Source organism: Chelonia mydas, chromosome 8 (assembly GCF_015237465.2).
Source record: "Chelonia mydas isolate rCheMyd1 chromosome 8, rCheMyd1.pri.v2, whole genome shotgun sequence".
Taxonomy (NCBI): domain Eukaryota; kingdom Metazoa; phylum Chordata; order Testudines; family Cheloniidae; genus Chelonia; species Chelonia mydas.
In genome coordinates, this window is record NC_057854.1 from 6,014,897 (window position 1) to 6,035,269 (window position 20,373).

The following is a 20,373-nucleotide window of genomic DNA, read 5'->3' on the forward strand; positions in this document are numbered from 1 at the left end:
CAGATTTAATTTAAATTTTTTTTTTAAAAAAGGACTGATTTTTAACCAACCTTGTTATGATACTAAGTCTTACAAATGAGACCTGAATGAGTAAAGAAGCTTCAGGCTAACAGCGAACAGAGCAGTTCTCAAAATAAAAGTACTGACCATTAGAAATACCTCAGACAGATAAAAAATTGCCTGCTGTAACCTTTACTTTTATTTTTGTTCTATTTGGTCGCAGCTGGGAGTGAATTAATTTACTGTAAGATTAGTGTCCACCCAGCACAAGTTAATACATTAAAAAAAAAAGTATTCATATCTTGCATCTGGCAAGCCAAAAAGGAGGGCATAGGTTTGTTACAGTTTATAACATAAAAGTATTGTTAAATACATGCAAAGAAAAACAAAGAGAAACGTTCAGGAGCGTTACCTGTGCAGGTAGTCTGGTGCTTGATTCAGCAGAGTATAATACTGCCTTACAAATTCCCGCCCGACCAGCAGGGGACTTGGCTTCTCCATCACCATTTCTTTGGTCAACTGAAAACTGAAGAACAAAAGCTCCATGAAAATGTAGCTGACTATTTTGTTGTACATACTGAAACAGGAGAGAAGATGAAAGTATAGAGTTACAATGAAAAGCACACACGGCCAGCTACAATGAGCTTGAACACAATAATGTTACCCACTTAATTGATAAGGCTGTACTATCAACTTTTTTTTTTTTACTGGGGGGAAATGACAACGGGAACTCCATTTGAACAACTGGATTTTTGTCCTGTTTCATCCACAAATCCTGGTAGCAAGCATACAAGTAAGGAAATCCTCTTGAAGAACCTAAGGGGTTAAGTCATTCACAGCAGATTCAAGCTCTATTTACCTCACCTGACTTCACAGGAAGAATTTAGAAACAAAACAAAACATACCCATGACACTCTAAAGTGAAGCCTATGCTACTGTATTAAGACCATTTTAAAAAAAGGTCAGTCCAACCCATCTTTTCCAACAGCACAAAACTCCTACAGGACTCTAATGCAGTTCTAAACAATCTCAAATTTAACAGGCATACTGGACTGTATTAATGTAGCCTAACGAACAAAAGCAAACTCCTTCCTTCCCACCTATCTTCCCCCACTTAGCTGATCATGTGTCAGCTAAATCCAACAGATAAGTCAAATGAGTTACAGCGTACCCAGCCTCGGACACAGACAGTCTATTTACCTTTTACTTAATCCTGCTGGATCAAGAATTATAAAAAGAAAATTTTTGCTGCTGAGCGATTCACAAAACATTCTAAATCTTAATGTCTAGGTCAGTCTAAAAAAGGAATCTAAGAACTCATGGTCCCTATGTGCTTCCCCTCAATTATTCACATAAAATTGGTGCAGATTATAAATCAATGCCAGAGTTTTTTTTTGCTACCAGTACCAGAGTTCAAGCTGGGCGATTGTTGCTTCATACGTCACCATTACAGAGATGGATACTAGGATCAGTGCTTGGTTGACAGTTTTGTTGTTGATGTAAGGCAGAATACATGACGACTGGCTCTCCTGCCGCTATACTAGCTCCGCAGTGCTGGCAGTAATAAAAAACTAGCAAAGGTTTGTAGTAAACCGAGCAGATGTTACCCAAAAGACATATGAAAGACACATTCCCCCCAATGTTTGACACTCTAATCCCTTCTCCCTGCTGCCAACCAGGGTTTTAGAAATGTGACATACCTGCCCCCACACCCATCACTCAACTTGAGCCTCACAGCCAAGTAGGTCAACAGTGAATTTTAGATTGGTTTCATTCTTTTAAATTTGTGCTACTAAAAATAACTTCAGGGCTGGAATCTGGTCTCCAACAGCTTGAAGGGGCCATAACAACCTCCTGGGGAATTTCTCCAGCACAAAAAACAGCATAGAACCAACAAAGGCAGCCCTACTCTGCCCTCTGGTATAACGCCAGCATGGAGGTATACACAGAGAGAGAGAGAGAATATCCTTTCTGAATATTCTATGATGCATAGCAGCCTGTAAGTGGTCAGGCTAGGCTGCCCTAAGTCAGAACAGCCTCTGGACTGGCTTTAACTTATTCTGGAGGCTACACCAGCAAAGGAGGTAGCCCATGGTACATAGCCAACTTTGCCCTCTCTTACCTGGGCTACATCTTTTGTGCCGCACCTCTGAAGAAGTACAGCACGACATCTCAATCTTAGGCTGCGTCTACGCTGCCACTTTCAGCGCTAAAACTTTAGTCACTCACAGGGGTGAAAAAACACCCCGCTGAGCAACAAAAGTTTAAGCACTGAAAAGCTCCAGTACAGACAGCGCTTTATTGCCGGGAGCCACACTCCTGGCAATACAGCTGCCACCTCTTGTTTGGGGTGGTTATTTTTTATCACTGGGAGAGCTCTTCCCCGCTGATAAAGCGTGACTGTAACATGGGCAGTGTAGACATACCCTTAGTTTTGTTATTTTAAAGTGAACCAATTGGAGTTCATCACAAACCAATTAATCAGAAATATTCTGAAAGCGAAAGTCAATAGCTTCAGTGTTTGACTTTAAGGACATGTTACTTCAAGTGCATCTTAAAAACTGCTTGATTCACATGTTTTATAAAAGCTACATGCAAGGAAGCAAGTTATTCACAGATGAAGAAAAGTACAAACACAGACATACAAAATTTGACCATTAAGGGATCATAATGGTCCCATTCTCTGTAGGACAAGTTGTTATCAAGATGCCTGGTTTATTAGTCAAGGGTAAGTTTTGCACAAGACTCAGTCTTCTATAAAGAGCCAGTGGGGGAGGTGGGAGGAGAGATCAAAAAGAGAAACAGCAAGAGATGGTCTCGAGAGACAGAATTCTAACGAACAGTCCTGAACAGAAGTCGCTTGACTCTCACAAACAACAATCGAAATCTAATCCAAGCCTACAGAGTTTTTTACATTTACATATATAGAGTATTGCTCTTGCCCTTAATTGTATGCCATCTCATCCTGGGCCAAAGCCTCAGCTCTGCTCTGGCAATGCAATGGGGATGGAAAGCCAGCTGGGTACTCCCCATACGTAGAATATCCAGGGAAACCAAGCTAAGGTAGCTGGCTCTGACACCTGCTCCTGAACTTTTCTTCCCTCCCGCCCTGCATACAGGGACATCCAGAAGCCCAGTGCAACCTTGAGTCAGAACTGCCCCAAATTACCTTCAGGATTCAGGAGTGAAAAAAAATTACTGATGTCCCCTGCCCAGACGCACTATGCCTGTTCCAGCATACCTGAGGGTCTGGGCCTATGCCGCCACAGAAGAGTGTTTTTGCCAAAATTATAGGCAAGAAGCCCCATCAAGCTTACAACATGTGGCAGTCTAATGGTCTGTAACGAAGATAACACCAGAACAATTTAGTAAGCGACAAATATTGATGGTTTCCAGTATGCACATAGGCATGCAGAGGAAATTATGGCCACAGTGGAAGATGTAGCAGATACACAAACAGTAATTTCAAACTCCAAAAAGAAACACAGGGAAGTCCTGAATATTACAAATTCCTAAGTCTACCTTATCAGATTCTTTATACATTTCAGTTTTGTACGTCTGATAGCCCACAAGATGCCTCCTTCTCTACAGTAACCAAACCATGCAGATGAGGTTTATTCTCTGTTTGGCAGGACTTATGAATAATACATTTAAGTATTATGGTAGCACCCAAAAACTCAGTTGTGACGAAGATGCTACTGGGCTGGGTACTACGAAAATGTAGGAGATAATCCCTGCCCTGCATGATAGTCAAAAAGACACAAAACAGACAAAGGTTAGGGGACAGGGATACAACACACAAGCAAACTAATATGCTGACGCTTGATACAGCTTTGCAAGTTACACGTTCAGTTGTTTAAATTGCAGCGGAGAAGGGTGAAAAATGACAAGGATTGAACAAGCATGAGGGAAGTCAGAAAAGGCAAGTGGGGAAATAGCCATGCCTAACCATGACCTGCAGTGAGGATTTTGTAGACACATCTGAGATGAATCTTAAGTAATTGGAGGATAAGAGAATGGCTGAACAGATTGTATCAGGAGTTTTGCCTATATAGGCAGTGGCGTGGGAGAGACTGCAAAAGTGTTTATAAAGTAACAGCCTTACTGATGGGCAAAGGCTGGAAACTTTTACAGACTGAAGGAGGAGCATGGCTCAAACACTGTTACTAGATCAGCTAGGTAAAGCAGGGTTAAGTTGTGAAGGGCTATTTAAAGATGACCTACAAGGGATTAAAAGAAGATTTGTGCTCTCTTCCCCCACCCCCAGATGTATATAAAGAGGTCTAATATGTGACTTAAGAAACGTATTCGTGTTTTAGCAATATCAGGAATGCCAAATCCCGGAAGATCAGATTTGACATGCCCCAGAGGATACATATTTGTGAGCTCCTGTTCCTTTCATTGAAAAGGCTGGTGTTTCAACTCTTGGAAACAAAACAAAAATCACACATCCTTTCTTCAAGGTCCTACAGGTAATGGTGTTAAACAAGAACTAAAACTAAAATCAGGTTCTCTCAAAGTTAACTGAATAGCTTTCAGCCTTTTGATATAAATCTCAAGAGTTCTGCAAGTCCCCACAGACCAAGGAAGTTACACATATCTGGCCCACAGGACATACTCCAATTCTGTAGACTCAGCGTTCATTAAACAAACAAACAAACAAAAATTTCTCACCATGACGGTTATGCAAAAAGCCTTCCAAATGTGAATCATATGCATAGATCCAGCTCCCCATCCACTATTAATTTAATTGGGTACTTAATTTCATTGGGTGACACTGCAAATAACCTCAAACTATTAAAGAAGGGGGTGGGGGGGGGGAACGCATTAAATTGGTGGAACTACAAATAATGAAAAATAAGAGTAAAGTCCTATCCAATACCCACTTTAAGAAAAGAGGCAACATTTAGTTACTGCACAGATCTCATTCATCAATAAACTCATGAATGATAGATTTTTTTCATGCCCATCTCATTGTTTACATTTGAAAATGAGCTGGATTCCATGTTAGTAGAGGACATAATACTTGCTTGTTTGTCCTATAAGCTTGGTTTTTGTAGCACACAAAATATTTGGGAATACCCACATATAGGGCCTGTTCTAACTCCCAGTGACTCAATAGGAGACTTTTCACTCACTTCAGAGGAAGCTGAATCAGACACACAAAGGTAACCATTTTCTATTGCTTTCAGAATGGAAGTCCAATTTGGTACACTTTTGTTTCACAGAGCCTTCATGACCTACTACCACAGAATTCTCCACAGAATTTGACACAGTCCCAAATCCAACAGAATATACTGTACAAAAAACATGAACATTTTATCAGAATCCTTCCCCCTTTGATTTGTATCTTTTCCCTTTCATAGATGAATGTTTCCTAGCTACATTCAGCCACTAGGGTTCACATTACTTTGCATGCTGCTGTATTAAACTGGGCCACTACTATACTGAAGACAGATTTCTACCTCGGCTAATCAAAGATGGATTTTATCATACAAATACCAAACTAAATTAGCAAAGGGCAATTCTAATTCAATACTTGCTACTTAGTTCTGATATAGTCTTTTCATATTTACTGCTGACTTGTACCATGCAAGGAGCAATAAAAGGGAGTCCAACCCTTATTAAGCAGATTTTTTTTTAAAAGTGAAAAACCAACAGGACCTAATCAGTGGACAGCAATCTGTTTTTACTCCAGTTGCACCTGCTGCTTTTCTACCAGCAACCATCTGCTCATGTTCTCCAGCCAACAACCTGAACGATATAAACCTCATCTCTCCAGAAAGAATATTTGCTCCACACCACTCAGGAATATATTGCTACCATTAACCTATGTTCAAGGAACAGGATAATGTAAACGTTTATTTTATACCGTCCACACCACAGTAGTATCTGAATTATCACAAACCCATCTTTTTGGCAGTGGTGATGAGGGAGAGGGTCTTAAGAGAAGAGCTGGAGACCGAATTATTTCCTAACATTCATTCACCTTACTCCCAAGTGTAAGAAATAATTTATTAGGTTACTTCAGTGCTTCTCAAGCTATCTGATGTGGGGGACTGGCATTTTTTTTCCCCCCTCAATGTGCATGCCAACCAGCAGCCGATGGCTTGTGGACCTGCATCGGTCCACGGACCACCACTTTGAGTAGCACTGGGTTACCCTACTCCAACATAAAACCAACAGGCTATCTACATTCTGTATACTGCTACCAAAGTTTAAATCCTAGCCATTTATTAAAGCAAGAGATTAGATTTAGACAAAATACCTCAGCTAAACTGGTCTTCACTTGGTTGGTGGAATTCCCACTATCTGTTATAATGCTACAACTTTGCAGAAAATCTGTTCTAGTCACTGAGTTTCCAAAGTACAGTTATATAAATTAAAAATTGATTTATGCAAACAGTGCATTCAACAAATTTAAGATTTAGAGTCACATCACCACATTACCATATTTGGACTGGGACAGATAGGTGGTCTTTCATCTTAGTTTGAGCCAAAATTGATTAGCATTTTCTAAAACATTCACCCAAATTACTATATAATCAAAATAAACTGACCTGTGACTTTCAATAACCCAAGACTGAAGTTATAAAATTCAACGAGAGTCCTAGTTGTGTCACATTTCCTCCAGATATCCTTATCTCCTGTGCTCTGTATGCAGAGTTCAGGTTCACAGCGAGCCCAGCTAGTGATCACAAAAGCCATTTAATCTGTCATAATGATCCCAGAGGGGTAGGTTCAACTGACATTTTAAATCAAAAGGATTCCAGACATCCCTTTTGAGGAGACTGCTGTTGTGTTTAGTACTACCAAGTGTGCTACCAGAAGGGTGCTTTACACAGCTGAAATCAAAACAGAGAGGAAGAAATGGTTTCTAGAAACACTAGGATCAGGCTACAGGTTTTCCGAATAGCCTACCTTCACAGCCCCTTGTACCTTTATCTTCCACCTAACTCATCATATCGTCTTTTTGCCAACATTTCAACCAAAGAGAAAGTATCTACCAAACTATTAAATCACTTCAAAGCATTAGTTTCTTTTGATGGGAAGATTTTGCAGCATAATGAAGTGAATAATCCTGCAGCAGTCTTTGATTCCCAATCTTCTACTGTTACCATATGTAAAAATAAAGACTCCTCCGATATCTCCGTTACATCAGTCCGCTTTTTATGACTTACTGTAAATTTACAGAATTGTGAGGAAAGCTGTCCCAAGCCTTCGTAACCATAAGGTAAGTGTGCGCAAGGATTCTCATGGCACTGTCACACCACTTAAGTGACACCCACAATAGCCTTGAGAAAATACAACACATTTTTAGTTTTTTCACCTCCATAGCCTTATCTAGTTATAGAAGGGACATTCTGGCACCATGCACTCACTAGGTTCTCTATGTGAGGATTTTTGCAAACTTCAGGGTATGACTATACTTACTATATACCATAGCTCTTGACTGCGTTGGTAGCCGAGTAGTTCCTTAACCTCTATCAATTGCTACCTTTTGAAAGCTGAAGAATTGCTTATAAAAACTTGCACAGTAACAGAGATTTATAGAAGTTGTATATCCTATTCCATACTTGATAAATACTGAATCCAAAAGGACATTGGATATTTAAGATATAGTCATTAGTAATCACAACTGCAGTAATGAAGTGCCATTTTCAGATTTTTCCAGGTTGCTTAGTAACAGGTGAGAATGACCTGCTCGTGTGAGAATGGCTCAGTATAAACAGTGATTTGTAGAATAGCCTACACTAGAATCACAGTCCAACGTGAGTCCACAATGGGACGAATGAAACTATTAATAAAAGCATAAATATTCCATTCTGTTAGCTTCTGCTTCAAATATCTTTTGGATGGATCCATTCGGCTTTGTTTGCTCAAATGAGTGGGGGAAAGCAGCAAGTAGGTACCTGTGGAAAACTATAGTGTTACAAACACTACAGATCAGATAGACAACATGGTACAAGCAGAATAAACTTGCATCTCTAAGTGAAATTTAGAGCACTGGTCTCCTAGCTGGTAAAGCATATCATTAGACCAGCTTGTTCTAAAGTAGAATAAGTAATGTGAACTTTTCAAGGAAATGCATATTTAAACACGAAAAAGGTAACAAATATTGAGCTACCAGAGATCAGAAAGAATGGGAAGGCCACTAAACTCACCCTCAACTACCCGGGGAAAGAGGCTATTAAAAGAACAGTTTTTGTTGACAAACCAGTCTGCAAGACTGCAAGCACTGGTAGGGGCCAGCACCCAGTGAGCTTCAGGTACAGAAATCTTGAAGCATTAGTTAGAATCAGTAACATGGGCAATTAATTTCAAAGTTCTGTCTCCCATGAGTTGGGGAATAACTACAGTAGAACCTCAGAGTCACAAACACCTTGAGAATGGAGGTTGTTTGTAACTCTGAAATGTTCATAACTCTGAACAAAAGGTTATGGTGGTTCTTTCAAAAGTTTACAACTGAACGTTGACTTAATACAGCTTTGAAACTTTACTTATGAAGAAAAATTCTGCTTTCGCTTTTTTTGTTTTAGTAGTTCACGTTTAATACAGTGCTGTATTTGGTTTTGGTCTCTGATGCTGCCCCATTGTGTACTTCTGGTTCCAAATGAGGTGTGTGGTTGCCTGGTCCATTTGTAACTCTGGTGAGGTTCTACTGTACTCGCAAAGATAAAGGGTGCCTTTAAAAAAAGGTGAATACCATTTAGGCATTAAATTTCAAAAGCCAAGAACCCTAAATGAAAAAGAAAGCCTTTATATAAAGACAGATGGAAAGCAGAAAGCATTATAGGAAGTTACCTGTTTATAGACACTAGCACTGTTTTGTACTTCGACTGTATGGGAGACTGTATGGTCTGCCTGTGAGAAAATCTTACAAGCTGGCCTTCCAAGCATAGATAGTTTACAGTAAAGCCGATGAACTACAGCAGCTGAATGGGCACAAACTGCTCTATTGTATCTAAAGATATCAAAAACCTCATCTCTTTGGAAGTAGGTGCACAAAGCTAAGTGATGGAATGTTTGACGCAAGGTCTTTTATCCATGAATAATGGGATTTGTAATGAGTTACAGTGACTGGTATTTTAACTGTTACGTTACTTTCTCCTGTGAAATACTACTAATGCAACCCGTAAGTGACTGCCCACTGAAAAACAGCAGCAGGTGAACCTCAGTCAACCAAGCATAGAGTAATTAAAAAGTGTACCGTGTATATTAATACAATTAAGTGGATTATGATTACTAAAGGACATTTTAACTCAAAATGTAGCTGTGTCTAATAAAAAGTTAACCTGGATCACCAGCACATTCACACATTTTAGCCAGCCATACACTAGGTCTGCCATAAACTCTAGTCACTGCTGTAGAAGGAAAGCCACATAACTTATAGAAGGGTGGCAGCAGAGTCTAGTGGACAGAGCGATCGACTGGGATTCAGGAGATTTGAGTTCTATTCCAGGCTTTGACACCGACTGCTAGATGATCCTGAGCAAATCACTTTTCTCCTGTTTCCCCATCTGTTAAATGGGGATAACAACTTACCTCCTTTGTAGAGAGCATTGAAAATCTGATGAAAAACACATTCTAGAGAGAGAGACACACACACACACACAAGCAGCTGGAGGGCAGGGGTCTGAACCAGAGGTATATTTCCTGGTTGAAATAATATAGCCAAACCAACATGACAGGAAAAAAATCTAAATTTTAAAAAGGGTCCTTGAAAAATATGCTTTGTACCACACAGAAATCTTTTTTATATGGATGTAACTTTTTTGCTCAATGACACATGCTAAAAAGTTCACACGTAAAAAACATGCAAAACAGCTCAAAATTAAGTTTAAAGTTAGCATTGCCCTGACCAATACTTTTGGGGGGGGGGGGGGGGGGGGGGGGGGGAGGGGAGGGGAGGGGAGAGGAGAGGAAGAGGTCTACTTCACCACTTGCCAATGGCAGAGGGGAAACCTTCCCAGACAGGCCTCTATACAATATGAATAAATAAGCCACAAACTTCCTAAATGACTTGTATTCTACAGAAGTTACACTTTCTAGTCATCATTGTTGCTAATAAACTTTCCAAACGCGAACCAAGAGTAAATAGATGCAGCACTGTCTGCCAGTTTGTAGACAAAACCCAGTGTCTGTGCTGCTGTTCGCAGTTTTGACAAGCAGCAAGAGCTAAACTAACCAGTGCTTTTCATTGCTGCTATTTAGAATCGGAGAGCAGTAGTGGCTCAAGAATGTTAATTTCATGTTATAGAGGCAGGCATAGGAGGATGTTCATAAGAGAAGAAACCCCAGAATATGAAGGATAAGGTAGAGTAGTGGAGACCTGCTCCCCTCAGAGAAGCCGAGAAGCTCTTAGCAGGAAAGAAATTAAACAGACCAAAAAAATCCACACCCCCACCCCGGCCACCTGCAGCTAGGGGCATGGGAGGGTGCAGCTTTCACTCTATCACCACCCGTACTAGCTAAAGGCAGATATTAAAGACATAGTCCCACACAAGTAGGGCTCGGAGAGAGCAACCTGGTAGAAATCCCAACTTTCTCCCATTATCAGCAGCTGAGGATAGCAGGGCTCAAGATGTCACTAAGATGTTGCCCTTGGACCCCACTGACTGAGCTTCCTCATGACATTTCATAATGGGCTCTGCCTAATAGGCATCTAGTAAGTTTTTCATACCCTGGCCCAAATACCACATTGCTATACAGTGCTGCTGGAGATACTAGTGGTATTAGAGGTTAAAATATTTCAGTGAAACAAAAAGGACTAACCCACATAGAGTTCATTTTTTCAGAGAAATATACAATAGGTTGGAAGCTAGTTTACTATGCTAAACAGACTCTTCCCCATATTGCTGGAGTCAACAAGAATAGTCAGTCAGCAGGTGAACACAAGAACCAAGCTCAAAAAAGGACTAATATATTTAGTGTTATTTTCACCAGAAGGTAATAAGTTTTAAATATTTCCCTAGCAGATCTGGATACAAGGGGTCAAATAAAGGGACATCATGAGAGTTAAAAATTGAGTGCTTGCTATATAGAAGGTGGTTTGGGTTTTGCTTACATTCTAGACAAAAAAAATTCATAGACCCAGTTTATTTCACCATTTATTTATTTTTTACTCCTGCTGGAATCCTGCACCACTGTGTAATGCATAATTTGCACAGAATTAATGTTTCCTGCAGAATTTTATTTTTTCCCCCAGTACTCCTGCCCAGGGCTGGCAGTGGGAGTCCCATTATTCTGTGTTATTTTGATATATAATATATAGAATTTTAAAATATTGTATGCAGAATTTTAAATTTTTTGGCAAATTCTCCAAGGAGAACTTTTTGTCCAAAATGAGATGTACCACGGACTAAGAAGTTTCACTTTCAGGTTCTCCTGCTACTAGCACAAGGTTGTACCATGTGTTGCAAACACTACTGGGTAATGTCTGTTTTTATTACTGGCATATCTCCCTGTAAACTCAACATGAAAGCAGATCTCCAACCCTACTTGCCTTCTAAATGCCCAGAAAGAGTAAAAGAGCTTCAGAAAATTCATAGAAATTTCAATTACCCTTAGGTTTCGTAAAATCCTAGGACACAATCCCCCCCACAAATGCTGGTCCTAGTGCAGGCATAGGAAACTTCTGATCTGTGGTACTGGATCAGTGCCTGCAGAAGTTTACTGATCCTAAAACCATTTGTACTGATTCTCTAGTGCAGGGGTGGGCAAAATTTTTGACCCGAGGGCCACACCTGAGTGGGGAACTTGTATGCAGGGCCATGAATGTAGGGCTGGGGTGCAGGAGGCGGGTATGGTGTGCAGGAGGTGTGTGGCAGGGGGGTTAGGGCAGGGGGTCGGGGTGCAGGTTCTGGCGCAGCACCGCTTACCTCAAACAGCTCCGGGGTGCCAGCAGCAGGCAGTGGGGCTAAGGCAGGCCCCCTGCCAGCCCTAACCCCACACCAAACCCTGGAAGTGGCCAGCATGTCCAGCAGTGGCTCCTGGGGGTGGGACAGGTGGCTCAGCCGCGCGCTGCGCTCACCTGCACATACCACCTCTGAAGCTCCCATTGGCTACAGATCCCCATTCCCAGCCAATGGGAGCTGCGGGGGGCGGTACCTGCAGGCAAGGGCAGCGCACCAAGCCCTTTGCCCCCGACCCCACCCCAGGGGCCGAAGGGACATGGTGCCAGGAGCGGAGCAGGGCCAAGGAGCCTGCCTGAGCCCGGCTGCACCACAGGGCTGGCAATTCCATGGGCCAAACTGAAAGCCCTGATGGGCCAGATCCAGCATGCGGGCCATAGTCTGACCTCCCTCATCTAGTGTTTCTAGTCCTGACAGTTCACAAGATATTTGAGCCTAGAAGCATGAGGCATCAGTTTATTAAAAGAGTCAATATTTTCTGTGTACCATGCACCAATTAAAGTACTGACTTATAGGAGTATTGAAGCTTTTTTCAGTATTTTTACCTTTTCTGCACTTCCCTCAACCAACCAAAATGACAGTGGCTATTGCTATGTTATTGTCATAATAGCCAGTTGTTTTGACAGTCAAGAGCAGCTACAATGGCTCAATGAAGAGAAGAAAAATCATTCATCATTAGGTTCACAATTTTTCCATCTGGATTCATTGGGCCATTGCAGCTTCTTCTAAATATAGACACGGGGTCTTATTTCAGTCCTGTTTTATTGTTAACACAAGTAGCCCCTCAGATTTCACTTTAAGAGGGAACTAAGTAGCAATACAAATGTTAGAGTTAAGTATGAATGCTATGAGATATTGACAAAATTAGCATTGGACAAGCATACGGAAAAGAGGTTTTAGTATGTTAGGCAACATGCACACTTTAAAAAAGCAGCTTATCCTGACCATCTTGCTCTTGTCCTCACGTCAATGCTGGCATGACTTTATAGACATGAAAAAATGTTTTTGCCATTTGAAAACAGGATTCCAGAAGTTTTGAAATGGATGTGAGACAGGCTGTACCCCATATTCACCCCTTTTACAAGATGATAAATTTTGTGCAGGGTGTGCCTTGTGAGAGATCATTTGAGAGTGATCATTGTTGTCCTGGTGGGATGTGTATGGCAGCATTGTGTGTAGTGCTGCAGAATTCTACTGTGTGATGTTGCTGGGACATGTTCCAGGTCTGGAGAGCAGTCACGGGCCAGCTCCACTGAGACAGGGGGGTGACTGACACCTCAGTCAGGTGTCAAATGGAGTCTGGTGGACCATCGCATGGTTGAGTGGCTGTTCTTTGGCAGGAAAGAAGGTGTGAGTGAAAAAAATAAATCTACATTTTGACAAAAACAGATTGTGGCTCTCATTAACTCAGACGGTATCTCCTGGACCTCAGCTGGGGATGATTCTTGAAGAAGAGAAAGAACTAAAAGGGAGAGCAGATGCCCCAAATTCTCTCCCCCTTTCTCACTCTACCCACAGCATCGACAAGACCTGAGGAACAAGGAAGCAGCATTGGACTGGGGGAGGGATTCTGACTGAAAGACATTCAGCCAGTAAGACTGCAAAACATAGTGAGACCCCCCCCGCCCCGCTTTGAATTCACTTCACTTGTTAAGTTAGGCATTAGTTGCATTTTACTTTTATTTTCTTGTAACCAATTCCAACTCTTTTGCCTCCTTACCTGCAGTCACTTAAAATCTATCTTTCTGTAATTATTAAACTTGTTTTATTTAAAACAGTATGTCTGGGAAACCCCATTTGGGATTACTGGATTTGTGCAGTATTAAAATGACCGACTTTACATGAGCATGCATTGTCCAGTAAAGAGCTGGATAGTATAAGACATACACTTCTGGGGAAAATCTGGGACTTGGAATTTCCTAGTGTTGTTCTCCAGTGTAATTCATGAGTGGCTGGCTATAGCACTCAGACTCTGTAACTGTACGTAACATGCTAGAGTCTGTGAGTGAGCAAACCAGGAGTGGTAGCTCTCACAGCAAAGCAATGTAAAAGGCTCCCCATGTTGGAGAACTGAGGAGACAGCTGTTCATCAGTTCAGATTGTACCTTGGGTAATTTCACAGCGCTTAACACTGTTTTTTCCTTCATCTAATAGTCAGCACAACAGCACCAATAAATTAAATTGGAACCGAAGTGGTCTGGGATATGACAGAAGATGCAAGATAGTGACCAAAGTTTAGAGGGTGATTTTAAAGGATAATATTACACATATCATTACAAATGTGTAGGATATTGTGGGTGCCTCCAAAAATATTTGTAAAAGTTGGGGGGTCATGATTCAAAAGAGCTTGAGAACCCCTGTTGTAGTATCAGATGCATTCATTTAGTAATTTGTGTTTAATATCCGACCTCTCTTTTTTCCTAGTCAAGGCAGCTGGAGACATTTCCAACACAGCAGCTTTAGCTGAAACAATTCTGACTGATATTTTAATCCAATGCTAAAGACTTTCAATACCAGTCACTTGACTAAAATGCATGTCAATAACTGTACACATCCCCACACTTTGTGAAAAAAAAAAGTCTCATTACATAAATGAAACCAAAGATGAAGTGCAACAAACTCAGTAGCTGACATGTATGTGCACAGGACAGCATCACTTGTCATAAGATCTGAGACCCACTCCATTTTAATCCACCTTCTGACTTCTCCTCTTCAACTTCCCACCTGCCATGTCACTTAAAAATACGCAGCGAAAAAGGCTTGGATTACGTCATTGGAAAGCTGCAGCAGTTAGTTTACAAGTGTTTCGTAACTCATCCAACAGGGCTTGTCATTTGTCAATTTCAGCAGCTCTCTCTCAAAGTCACTACAGTTAAAGGCCAAAAACCAAACAATTGTCCTACAGTTTGAGAAACTAGCCCTCAGGTTTGTTTTTTTTAAACTATACTTTCTTTAACCAGTGTTCCGCCGTGTATAATTTGGTATACACACTGTGCAAGGGGAAAGAACAACCTCAATTAGCATGTGTTTTCAGTGGAGTTCTCAACTATCCTCAGCAGGTGACATGTGCTAAAGCCATCCTGGGAGATGTTTTTCTGCAGCATGAACTGAAATGTTAATAGGAAAAGGTTTTTTGGTCTAAATTTCAGCCTTAAGAATGCTGTTTGATAACAGTGAGCTAAAGGAGGTAGACTCAATACAGTGAGTCTTTAAAGTACTTCACATTATTTCTAGCAACCTTTATGGAAGTTTGAGACTAAAGTGAATATACACCGGACTCTAGCTAGAACATAAGATTTGGGATCCATGCGCAGTACCGCGTTATAGCGGGGACCACATTAAAATGAATTCCAATTAAAGCAATTAAATTTGGGATCCATGGCTGCGTTACATGAGAATTTGTGCGATATAGACGTGTGTTCTAGCGAGGGTTTGGTGTAGTTATTTCCCCTGAGAGAGCTTCTAGCCTGGTTTGGTACTTTAACAAATAGATAAGAATACCAGAACTACAGCTCCTAGGCAAATAATGGACTTCTCAAAAATATTTTCAGAAGTTTTAGTAGATTTTAAAAACAGACAAAAAGTTCAAATTTGTGTCATTACTATCCTTGACAGTCACCATCAAATATGATACCATGGCTGCAGCAGAATGGACAAACAGCCAATTGCAGACTAGTGAACTATTATACAAAAAAAATGTCCTCTTGTCACTAACAGACATAAGACAAGACACTATGTTTGTACCTTTATTAGTTTTGCTGCTTTTGTGGCTGCCCAGGACCATGAAAGGGCACATGCAAAGGATTCTTTGCTATGTCATTCCATATTAGGGCTCCTACAAAAGATTCACGTTTTGCCAGGGAGTTTGGGAATGTCAGGAACACATGTGGCAAGTATTTTTCCTTTCCTTGCTTCCATCTTCTAGCTTTCAAGTTGGTTACATTAAGTATTAATGTAAATTCACCAAATCAGACACTGAAGGTTTCCCCATCTTCCTACTAAGCCAAGACCTTATAACCGATTTAATCAAAAGAAACTTGAAATGTACTCCTGCTTTCTAACAACTAACTTCTAACACAAGAAAAATAAGTAAACAGGTATATTTTGCATGCTTATATAAGATATTTAGAAATTGCTCTTAGGGCATATTAATCTGAGGGATACATTTTAACATTTAAATCACACTTCTGATACCTGGGAACATAAATGTATGAATTTCTCCTTCACACAATAGTATTACTCTGTTTCAGGGAGCTCTCTAGTTATCCAAATACTTAAAGTAAACTTGCAGTTTAATATGACATTCAAGTGTAACTGGGTAGAACAAGCAGCTGCACTTTAGACATTTTGCTGCAAGTCATGACTCGATTTTACTTCAGGTCAGCAGAGAAATGCGTAGTATCTTCGGAAAGATGTGAAGAGTGTGAACATTCTACCACAGCCAATAACACTGCCATAAACATCTGAGAATCCTAGTCAGTCAGCAAATATGTTGTAGTCTACTCTCATCTTCCCTGAAATCCTATTTGAGAACCTGGCATGTTTTCTTAACCTCTTTTGCCCATGAATAAGTGAAAGTGACTGATTTAGTGAATAGAAGATGCTGTTTTCTAGAGAAGAAAGTAAGCCTCGGTAGCTGAAACATGGTTGATAAGATGTGCATAATGGCCTAACATACGCTCCAAATGATTTTATTTATACCAACTGGAGGTTACTGTTCAGGGCTTGATTGCCTCTCTACATTTCCTAAAGCTGTCATTAGTTTGTGAAAGGATAGGCCTGACAAAAATAGCAGACTGGAAACATAGCTGTTTGGTGCAAATACTCCTCACATCGAAATAGGAAGATGCCACTTCCTTCACATGGAATACATTATAGACACAAAAAGAAAAGGAGAACTTGTGGCACCTTAGAGACTAACAAATTTATTTGAGCATAAGCTTTCATGAGCTACAGCTCACGTCATCGGATACAGACTAACACATCTGCTTCTCTGAAACCTGTCATTACAGACACAATGCTTAATGTGGATGTCTCACCACACAGATAACATCCATGTACCAATAATTCCAAGTACAATCTTGCAAACTAACTCTATGGAAGGCACCCAAAGCGATGAACAGTAATACAGGTAGGGCTTTCACAATCAAGTAGGTCTGGGGCCTCGCAAGTGACTGGGAGCTCTTCAGACACACTATTCTATACACAGTTCTGCATTTAATCCCAGCTCCACCATTGTCTTGCTGTGTGACCTTGGATAAATCATTTAATGCCACAGACACGAGAATGTTATCCCATCTGCAAAAGAGGGCTGAAACTTACCCTCTTTTGTACAATGCAGAGATTTACAGGCGACTAAGGCTACACAAATGCTAAGCATTATCGTCTCAGGTGGATATTTTTCCATGCCACCTTAACCCAGTAAGAAACTCTGCAGCCTAGCTACTACATGGGGGCATTTTACATAGTTGATGGAACACACAGGCAATGTAAAGCACAGAACAAAGGTTACAGCTTTGTATTTAGCCTCACACAATGAAGAAAAGGAGTACTTGTGGCACCTTAGAGACTAACCAGTTTATTTGAGCATGAGCTTTCGTGAGCTACAGCTCACTTCATCGGATGCATAGCATATCGTGGAAACTGCAGAAGACATTATATACACACAGAGACCATGAAACACAATGAAGTTTCCTTCTCTCCCGTTTGTATCCCTCCTCTGAACTGCCCCCCCTCCCTTTAAATGTTTGCCTTCAGAGAGAACACTATCCTCCACGATCCCAACAACGTTCACTTGTTTCTCTAGCGTCACTCCTTTCCGTGGGCCTAGAGGAAGGTTCTTCTCACATCCCGGATACCAAACATACAAGGGCTTTCAAATCAATGGAACCGCTTCGTAAAACGGTTTTGCTGTTCTAGCCCAAAGTGCTCGAGGTTTGCTCTCCCCACGTCCAGCACAGGCAGCCCCCGTCTCTGACGCGTGTCCATGGGGCCCGCTGAGCCTTGCAGGTCAGGAAGCTGCGGGAGCCCCGGGCCACCCCACCGTCCCCCCGCCAGTGACTTACAGCCCCAGGCCATCCCCCGTTCCCACAGACTCCCCGCCCGGCCCCCCCCTCGCCGGTGACTTACAGCCTCGGGTCACCCCACCGGCCCCCCCTTCCCACAGACCCCCCCCTTCCCGGTCACTTACAGCCCCGGGTCACCCCCCCAACCCCCCCTTCCCGGTGACTTACAGCCCCGAGCCGCCCCCCCGTTCCCACAGACACACCCCCGACCCCCCCAGCGATTTACAGCCCCGAGCCGCCCCCCCGTTCCCACAGACACACCCCCGATCCCCCCAGCGATTTACAGCCCCGAGGCCCCCCCCCCGTTCCCACAGACGCACCCCCGACCCCCCCAGCGACTTACAGCCCCGAGCCGCCCCCCGTTCCCACAGACGCACCCCCAACCCCCCCCCAGCGACTTACAGCCCCGAGCCGCCCCCCCATTCCCACAGACACACCCCCAACCCCCCCCAGCGACTTACAGCCCCGAGCCGCCCCCCCATTCCCACAGACACACCCCCAACCCCCCCCAGCGACTTACAGCCCCGAGCCGCCCCCCCATTCCCACAGACACACCCCCGCGACTTACAGCTCCCCCACGGAGGCACCGCCCCCCCCCCACCTTGCCGGGCCTGGGGGGAGAGAACACCAGCTTCCCCTCCCCATTTGCTGCCCGCCCAGCCGACAGGCCCCGAGCCCCACGGCTCAGCCTGGCCCGGGCGAGCCCGGCCCGCGCGTCTGTGACGCTGGGAGGCGCCGCAACCGTCCCGGGAGGGACGTGACGCCGTTCGAAGCCGCCCCGCTCCCGGCAGCCCGAAGGGGAGGCCGAGGCCGCGGCCGGCCCCCTCCCGCGTTACCTGCGGACGGAGCGGGACTGGAGCAGGAGGCTTCACGACAGGCCGGCCAGGAAATAGAAAGACCTCACGCAACGGCGTGCTCACCCGCCGGCTACATATATCCGGCGCGCAGCCTAACCCCGCCGCAACCCGCCAGCCAATCGCTGAGGGACGCCCTTCCCTACTCGGACGCCGTTTGGCCAGTGCTGCGAAAAAGGGGCGGTGCTTGTGGAGTAGCAGCCAACCCACCCTATCCCACTGCCTTGAGGCAGGCGGACGTTAAAGTGAGCGACGTAAGTACCAGCCAACAGAAGTTGTCGTTTCAGCCACAGAGGTGGGACAAAGCTCAACTGACTCCCCCGCTGGCCAATGAGGCGACGCACCTCTCGCTATTAGATCAGAGTTGGAGGAGGTGGGGACTAAGTCTTAGTAGTGTGGTTGCGTCGTCCAGCGGCGCCCTTGAAATCTAGCAAGGTAAACCCCGTTTTCGATCGGGGCGGCACTCACTCCGGCAGTGAGCGCAATAACCAATTAGGGAGCATGGCTGGGCGTGACTGACAGGCCGGAGATTAGAGCCACTTAAAGGGAAACGCACCACTAACAAAGGGGCTACCCTTCCCCAGCCGGGTAGACAGCGCCCCCCACCGCTGGAGGCAAGGGCCGCCTGCTTCCCATCTTGTCCCGGGCTGCTGCAAGCCCAGTGAGCCCGCCACAGCTCTCCCGGCCTGCAGCACCAGGCCCAGGCCCCCCCCAGCCTCCTGGGCCCCGGCCGCAGCCCACAGAATCAGAGAATATCAGGGTTGGAAGGGACCTCAGGAGGTCATCTAGTCCAACCCCCTGCTCAAAGCAGGACCAATCCCCAACTAAATCATCCCAGCCAGGGCTTTGTCAAGCCCGGCCTTAAAAACATCCAAGGAAGGAGATTCCACCACCTCCCTAGGTAACCCATTCCAGTGCTTCACCACCCTCCTAGTGAAATAGTGTTTCCTAATATCCAACCTAAACCTCCCCCACTGCAACTTGAGACCATTACTCCTCGTTCTGTCATCTGCTACCACTGAGAACAGTCTAGATCCATCCTCTTCGGAACCCCCTTCCAGGTAGTTAAAAGCAGCTATCAAATCCCCCCTCAGTCTTCTCTTCCGCAGACTAAACAATCCCAGTTCCCTCAGCCTCTCCTCATAAGTCATGTGTTCCAGCCCCCTAATCATTTTTGTTGCCCTCCACTGGACTCGCTCCAATTTTTCCAAATCCTTCTTGTAGCGTGGGGCCCAAAACTGGACACAGTACTCCAGATGAGGCCTCACCAATGTCGAATAGAGGGGAACGATCACGTCCCTCCATCTGCTGGCAATGCCCCTACTTATACATCCCAAAATGCCTCAAGGCATTTGGCAACAAGGGCACACTGTTGACTCATATCCAGCTTCTCGTCCACTGTAACCCCTAGGTCCTTTTCTGCAGAACTGCTGCTGAGCCAGTCGGTCCCTAGTCTGTAGCAATGCATGGGATTCTTCCATCCTAAGCGCAGGACTCTGCACTTGTCCTTGTTGAACCTCATCGGATTTCTTTTGGCCC

General features: G+C 43.6%; 1 protein-coding gene across 3 annotated transcripts in view; it reads right to left on the reverse strand.

Moving 5' to 3' along the window:
* Window positions 1-19,097, reverse strand: part of G3BP1 (G3BP stress granule assembly factor 1) — a 32,749-nt gene extending 13,652 nt beyond the window's left edge. The window contains exons 1-2 of one of the 3 annotated variants that reach the window (XM_007071514.4): window positions 18,817-19,097; window positions 413-526 (exon numbers count right to left, since the gene is read on the reverse strand). In XM_007071514.4, the coding sequence (XP_007071576.1) occupies window positions 413-507 (95 nt within the window). In that variant the 5' untranslated portion in view covers window positions 508-526; window positions 18,817-19,097. Of the gene's footprint in view, window positions 1-412; window positions 527-6,560; window positions 6,841-18,816 lie in introns of those variants that run through there. The other 2 variants (XM_007071513.4, XM_043521260.1) reach the window with 2 other exon arrangements.
* Window positions 19,098-20,373: the final 1,276 nt, after the last annotated feature.